The sequence below is a fragment of the Anarrhichthys ocellatus genome, unplaced genomic scaffold (genome assembly GCF_004355925.1).
Source record: "Anarrhichthys ocellatus isolate YVR2014 unplaced genomic scaffold, GSC_Weel_1.0 scaffold61, whole genome shotgun sequence".
NCBI classification, from domain to species: Eukaryota; Metazoa; Chordata; class Actinopteri; order Perciformes; family Anarhichadidae; genus Anarrhichthys; species Anarrhichthys ocellatus.
In genome coordinates this window covers 567,121-574,606 of record NW_022280091.1, presented here as the reverse complement: position 1 = coordinate 574,606, position 7,486 = coordinate 567,121, and the positions used below count along the sequence as shown (strand labels likewise).

The 7,486-nt window shown below is 41.9% G+C and overlaps 1 protein-coding gene across 3 annotated transcripts; it reads right to left on the bottom strand.

Annotated features, from left to right (window-relative positions):
- Positions 1-274: 274 nt before the first annotated feature.
- LOC116396889 (volume-regulated anion channel subunit LRRC8C) lies at positions 275-6,864 on the bottom strand. Of its 3 annotated transcripts, XM_031871834.1 has the most exons (3): positions 6,543-6,864; positions 5,673-5,831; positions 275-4,268 (listed from the first exon to the last, which is right to left on the bottom strand). In XM_031871834.1, exons 2-3 carry the CDS (start codon positions 5,811-5,813, stop codon positions 1,977-1,979), a joined length of 2,433 nt encoding a protein of 810 aa, XP_031727694.1. In that variant the 5' UTR covers positions 5,814-5,831; positions 6,543-6,864; the 3' UTR covers positions 275-1,976. The 3 variants fall into 3 exon arrangements, with proteins under 3 accessions (XP_031727694.1, XP_031727695.1, XP_031727696.1); XM_031871835.1 differs by lacking the exon at positions 6,543-6,864 and having other exon boundaries at positions 5,673-6,526; XM_031871836.1 differs by lacking the exon at positions 5,673-5,831 and having other exon boundaries at positions 276-4,268; positions 6,543-6,573.
- Positions 6,865-7,486: the final 622 nt, after the last annotated feature.

Here is a 7,486-nt window from a genome sequence, read left to right as displayed (position 1 = left end):
GCAGAGGATAATATGAGGCTTCAACAAGTCAGTCTTTTTAGTCTGAAATGACCTCTTCTTGCTCCCCACCTGACTGTTTTTCTTTTCCTTTTCTCTTCACCATGCCGACAGGAGCAATAATCAGTGACCAATAACCTTTTAATGTCTGCAGTGGTATGTTTGTGTTGTATAAAGATACAACACAATATCCAAATCCTTCCAGCTGCATAGAGTTCTCCTTCATGGGCGTTTAAGTTTAACAAGCAAAATAATCACTCAGTGGTAAAACAATATGAAGCGTTTGATGAGTTGTGAACTTTGACACCACTTTACTGTCATACTGAAAACTTGTGGTGAAATCAGAGATGGTGAGTCACTGTAAACTGTCCACTCTTCAACTCAGTAAATCAAGCTGCAGGGAATCACAGCCTGCAGAAAAACAACATCCGGACATTTCAGACCTTAAATCAGAGCTTCTCAAGGCAGTAAGGAGCTTCCCAATCTGATTTTAAAATGTAAATACTGCATCAGTAAAGGCAGACGTAAAGGCACAGTCCACAAGTATGACTCTGGCACCATTTCAGACTCAAGTCTGACTGAAGATATCACCTCTGACAACTTAAAGCAACACCCCTGGAGACATAACATGTTGTTGTTTCCAGCCAAGCCTTAGTCACAATGATACTATCTCATCTGTTTGGGTTAATGCTGGTGACACACTTGGCTGCCGCCTTCAGAGAGGAAAATACATAAGCAAATGATTGACAAAGCATTATGACATTAGCAGCTTTTTGTGTGTGTGTGGGGGGGGACACATTTCAGTGCTGTACTCTGCTGAAATCCAACTAAATGATAAAATATTGACAAAATAAACGTAATTCTTTCTTACGACCTTTGGAGCTGTGTGGCAGTGTAGGAAGGTCAGTGTATTCACCAGTATTACTGAGGTATGTCTGTAAAATTACTGACAGGATCCCATTTTATCGCCATGCAAGCCAGGACATGACAGCACTGCAGTTCATGCGGAAAAGTGTATGCTGAGGCATAGAAGTACACAGAGGGAACAAGGGCGGGAAACAAATGAAGAATACAGGAAGAAACAGAGTGTGCACTTGTTTGTTTAAGATAGACTGAGCAGAGTAAACTCCAACTGAAAGCACCTAATGTATCCTTCATCCTAAAACTACACACGAGCAGCTACAATGACCTCCAGTTTAGCAGCCTTTAAGTCATTTTATTGTCTTGCGTCAGTGTGTTCAAAAGGCACTGTAATTGTATTTGGGCCAGAGTGTGATGTTCAGAATGTGCAATCAGATAAACATTGTATTTTTAGGTCATATTTACATCTCACTGTTTAAGTTCCAGCTGCTTAACAGGAAATCATTCTTAATATAATGAAACAGAGAAGAACGTACACTCAATCACTCATCCAAAAGGTATTTTAAAAGACAGCAGTTTTATTATATTTCTCTCTGTTAATTATTGTATCGCTTAATATCTTGCTGACTTGACTTCTGATTTATAATCCCACGAATGATTTCAGTCTTCTCTGTTTGACTGAATGTGTAAACAGAGAGATGAATACCTTTTATTCTGCTACTGAAAGGCTTTTTCTCCCTCCACTTGTTCAGTGTCTGAAAGGGGAGCAACATGAGCCACCGCACTGTGGGAAACACCCGCTCATGCCGTGTAAACCTGTCCAACGGGATACGGCACGGTTACAAATCCCCTGACTTGTGCTCTGTAGAATCCACAAAATATTCAGTAAACAGAGAAGACACTATTTTATTCGTGTAAAGTGTTGAGCCCTTGTCTTGTCAACAGTATAAAAAAAGGCATTGTTATGGTTGATTTTTCACTCATTGACACATATTTGAATGCACATTTCATGATGACTGGTTTTATAGATATGTTTTCTAGTGTTTGGTTGTCCTTTCGTGGTCAATCATTGGTTATGGTTTCTCTTTCAGTCAGCAACAGCCCTTAGCTCCACAAACTCAGCGATTAGTCAACTTGCTTCGTACATCTGATGGCAGCAGATCCAGCAGGTTGTCCTCCACTATCAGTCCGCTGAGATTCAGCAGGGGACAGTTCCCTATCTCCACAGGTAGGGACTCCAGACGGTTCCCTTTAACCTCCAGCCGGACCAGCTGGGCCAGGCTGGCCACTCTGGAGCTGAGATCCGACAGGCAGTTGTTTCCGAGAACCAACGTCTTTAGCCTTTTACAGGAGAACAGCTCCTCTGGCAGCATCTCTAGGAAGTTGAAAGCAGCGGAGAAGAACTGGAGGCCCTGCAGGATGCCCACCTCAGGAGGAAGAGTGGTGAGCTGGTTGTGGGAGACATCGAGGTGCCTGAGTTTGGTGCAATAAAACAGCCGAGAGGGAAGCTTTCGTAGCTTGTTCCAGCTAACGTCCAGTGACTCCAGGGTGTGCAGCTTACTGATGTGATCAGGGATGTAAGTGATTTTGTTGTGCCACAGTTTTAGTGTCACCAATCGGTGGCAGTGCTGCAAGCTCAGGATCTCCTCCACAGTGGTGAGTTTGTTTTCCTTCAGGTCCAACTCCTGCAGATTGCTCAGGCTGAAGACGGCACTTGGGATGCGCTCCAGCTCGCAGTCCACCAGCTCCAGCGAGACTACGTTGGTTAACTTCTTCAGGCTGCTAAAAGCTTGGAGCTTGACGCCTTCGTTATAGATGCACAACCGCTGCAGCTGCAATGCAAGATCCACTACGCTGGGTGGGATCTTAGTAAGGTTGGAGCGGATATCGAGGACTCTCAGAGCTCTAAGCTGACGAAGAGATTCCAGGGTGGCACTTTTGGACACCTCACTGACTAAAGGACCACACAGATGTAACTCCTCCAAGCTATGCAGGGTGTACATCCACATAGGCACATCTTCTAAACTTTCAAAATGTAGACACAGGACCTTTAAATGTGCCTTGAGGTGGTTCAGGGCAGAAAGCTGGAGCTTTGCAGGGCAGAAGACCAGCGATAACTCCCGAAGAGAGTCCAGCTTTGCTACACTAGCTGGGATGATGACATTATTGACTTGCTCCAGTTTAAGCGATTCCACTTCAGGAATCTCAAAGACGGTGTCGGGGAGCCCCGGCAACATGGAAAGGTGGAGCTCCAACCGGTTGCTGGAGTTCCTGGCGAGGCGGGTACGCAGCTTTTTGGCGGTCCACACGAAGTTGAGGTTGACCTGATGGAGATGGCTCTCGCTGACCTCGGAAAGAAAGACGGCAAATCTCTTAGAGTACAGAGCATCATATTGGTCCACAAGGTGCAGGAGGAACGCAAAGTCGTTCTTCACATCCGGTATGTCGTTGATGCCCGTCTCCAGTCGGACCTGCTCAAAGGAGTACTCCTTCAGAGGTCTATGAAACTGCCAGTAGAGGGTGTAGATGCACAGAGCTCCGTACACTCCCACGAAGCAGATATAGCAGTAGGCAAGCTTGGAGAAAAGATGGGCTTTGGTGTGGTTACAGCAATAGATATCAAAACCAGTCAGCTCAGGAGGAACATAACAGCGCACTATTATCTCGATGTTCGGTACCAGCACCGCCGTGTAGATAATGATTACAAGGAACTTGAAAACTTTCAGTGACGTTTGTAGCACATACATGACATACAAGATGTCTGCTTCCTCTACATGAGTTCTGAACTTCTTCACCTTTTCAAACAGAGCTTTGGCCTGCTCTCCCTCCTTCTTATCCAAGACGGAGGGGGCCGACTGAAGCTCCGGGTTTTTCTTTTCTGGGTTAGACTTGACAGACGAGGAGCGAAGAAGCAGTCCAGTAGTCTCCTCGTCATCTGCTCTTCGATCCGTGGAATCTTTTGACATGGTGTTCCTCCTCCAACTAACCAGCTTCTCCTCTCCTCTTTCCTCAGAAACCTCACTCAGGGCCCTTGTGGTCCAGGGAGAATCGAAGCACTTCCCAAGGATGGTAACGAACAGGTCAAGTTTAGAAGACGTCCCGGGGAACTTGAACCAGAAGCTGCTTGCTACCATGAAGATCATAGTGTGGATCACAACGAGGTACGGGAAGAACTTTGCAAACCAGTGGACAAACTTCTCGTAGCAATAGTGGTTGACAAACACATACTGGGGGATTTCCAGGTTGTTCCTGCGACCAAACACCTCCACGATGACGGGCTTTTCAGGTAGGACCAATGTGTGCTGTGACGTCTCGTTGTCCCTGTAGGTCCGGATGTAGTTGCAGTCGACTGCTTCAGGCATCTTGCTGGTGTAGGGGGTGGGCAGGCAAGAAATCTTGTCTTGGGTGAGCTGTGGAAGATAGATGAATGAAAAAATAAATGGAAAATTTTTTTGCTCCATATAAACTGTGTTATATGTAACCCTAACCCTAGCCATGATAAAAGTATATCCGAGGCCTTGTTCACACGTACACAGGTATTTTTGTAAACGGGGGTTTCCTCCTTCGTTCTCCAACAAAAAAACTTTGGAGTGTTAGATAATGTAGCAGTGACCTGCACTGAGCATGCTGACGCCTCTGTTCCTAGTGGAAGAGTAACTGCACATTTATGTGTAGACATGTCAAGACCTGTTAGCAAGGTTATTTAGCCACGTCCGCTATTCCGGGATGTATTTATTGCCGCTGTTGTGCGACATGTCGCCTCATGAATGACGCCTCACAATGGAGAAAACAGGGCACACACTTGACTTTACAAGCTCAGTTTTCCCTTTCTCCACTGAAAACGCAGTTTCTGAAACTGTTCGGGCTGGTTAGAGTTTTACAAAAGCTCCATTGTTTACCAAAACACCTGTGTACATGTGAACTAATGGACAACAACAAGATCTCCGTGTATTCACCGTCTTAAAAAAAGAAAAGAAAACAGAAACTCAATTTTTTGATGTATATTGAAACTGCTAAATACCAACAGGTGGCAAATTAAAGATACAACTTGAAAACCAGCACGGAAAGAAAATTAAAAAATTTCAATTTTGTTCCTGAAACTGTTCAAAAAGAGGGAATATCCTTTGAAAAAATGTCACCTGCCTGTATTTTGAGTCCGAAAAAGTTTAGTGCATTTGTTGGGGACTGTGTTTTGCGGTTGATTAATATACATTTGGTGCTGTAGTGAGTATACAGAGCAGCTGGACGGTGTAGGATTGATTTAAATCACAATACATATGTTCATAGTAATGAATAAAGCAGGACAATTAACTGTCTCTCTACTTTTGTTCTTTAATACAGCAGCACAGACACCTTTCTCACTGTCTACAGGGAGACAGGGTGTTAATGAAACAAAGAAATAAGAAGCAGAACTTATCTTTATTTCATTACATGTTATTTCATAGCTTTCCTTCTGTGCTATTTCTAATGTGACACAGAAATGATAATCAGGTGGTGAGAGACGCATTAAGCAACAAGTTAGTGGTCTGAATCTGCAGTAAGTGGGTCAGGAGAGACACTTTAGTTCAATTTGACTGTCTGTGTTTTTGCATGACTTGGAGGTCAGACAATGTAGGAATTAAACAGAGAGAAGGGTGTGTGGGAACAAAAACATCCTGTGATATTCCACAGTAGATACAAATAATGCAAACTTTTTACCCTCATCGTGCAGAATCTTAGATTAGGTAAGTAATAAGTATGTTTCTAAATCGGTGTAATCATGTAAGGATTAATGAGCATATGATCACAAAGTGTCTGCTTTGTAGGTGCCTCACCTGCAAGGTGCACCCAAAGACGCCAATCATCAGCATAGCAACGCACAGGTACTCTGAGAAAACATCCCACCACGGTTTCAGGACCCGATACTTTGAGTTCTGCTCCGCCCCGAAGTTTCTGAATTCCCCCACTGGGATCATCCTGACTGCTGCTCCACACTGATGAAATAAAAGAGCGACGGTGAACACCGAGGCTAAAATTGACTTTCAAAACATTGCAGTCTCTGGAGAACAATTTTTTTTAATGATATGACACAAAAAGACTGATGATGTACCAACACAGAATACGCAGGACTGTAGAGGGTACAAGCTATAGGCATCGCTGGCCTTGAATGAATCGTGGGCGGATTTAAAGTGGATAAACTAGTTTGACAACAACGTTAACAGAAAGGAACTCGGTCTTCGTTCAAGGGTTGAGGTCATTGTTTCTCGATAGGCCTACTTTCTCTTCCCCTGATAATTATAAAGTTATAGGGTAAAGACTACATGCTCAACCCCTGCAGTAATACCACTAAATCCACATTTGTTTATTAGCCTTTTTAGTTTCTGAAGAAATATGACACTTGGCAACTAAACAAATAGACAAAGCATTGCAGCAGACCATGCCAAACATTTAGTGGGACTTAAATCGTATTTATAAACGATGTTTCTTTGTTTAGTTTATAATTATTAAAAAGTCGTTTCGAAATCACATCATGTCAGATACGCTACTGGACGTCATAGCTGCAAAACCACAAGAAACTTGAGTGTTACACGTTCATAACCGTCCATCAACTTTCATCTCTTAAAAATAGTCGACAGTATCAGTGCAACAGTTAAGTAAAAAAAAAAACTGTCGTTTTCAGCTTTAACCAGGTGAATTTCACATACCTGCGTCCGAGGAGGATCCACTAGTGTCCGGTGGGAGTCGGGAGCCGATACTCATCGTTAAAGACGAGCACACTGACGTCAACTTGACAGGTAACACAAAACATCCGGACAAGATTTTCAAAATAAACCTATTCTCAACAAGCAAGTCCAACCCCCTCGAGCGCTAACTTTACAAGCAATGAAGAAAAAGACTTTGGCCCTACTGTAGGCTACTACATTAAAGTATATTTATTCCCCAAATCTCTTCTCACAGCTCATATTACTAGATGTAATGTCAGCACTGTGACGTTAACTCTGTTACTTGTTGTACACTTTTATTGTACATTTTTACACACATTGAAAAGTATGGAACAAAGAAAAAGAATAATTTCACATCTATTAGCCAATGATTTCTTTAGACATCTTCATGACATACTACACTAGGACTTTTCTATGACTTACTCTACTGTGATTTTAATGATAATTTCTACCACTTACTATACAATGATATTTTAATGATATTTTAAGACTGACTTTATCATGATACATTTTATAATATTTTGTGGCATACTATAGGTTTAATATGCAATATATTTTAAATCTTTTATGACAAACATATTTCATGATTTTCTAAAAGATTTTAATTTGGGATGTTTTGTGATATGCTTTTACTTTTTTTACATCATTTTATGGCATACTATACTATATATTATAATTTTTTTTAAATGAAGTACTATATTATGACTTATTTATAATACTCTATATTTCACTCGAATTCTTTGCATTTTAAATCACACACTAAATCATAAACTTTTGAACGGCACACTGTTCTATGACTTTTATATGAGATACTTCACTATGCCTTTTTTTGTGACTTTTCCAATGAGGTATACTATGATTTTTTAATGACTGTTTGACATACTATTCTATTACTTTTTTAACGAAAACTTACGTACTATACCATA

Excerpts from the sequence above, each read along its gene's own strand:
- LOC116396889 (XM_031871834.1), bottom strand. The coding sequence starts at position 5,813 with ATGATCCCAGTGGGGGAATTCAGAAACTTCGGGGCGGAGCAGAACTCA. Across the intron at positions 4,269-5,672 it reads TCTTTGGGTGCACCTTGCAG|CTCACCCAAGACAAGATTTC; the intron begins GTGAGGCACCTA and ends TATCTTCCACAG.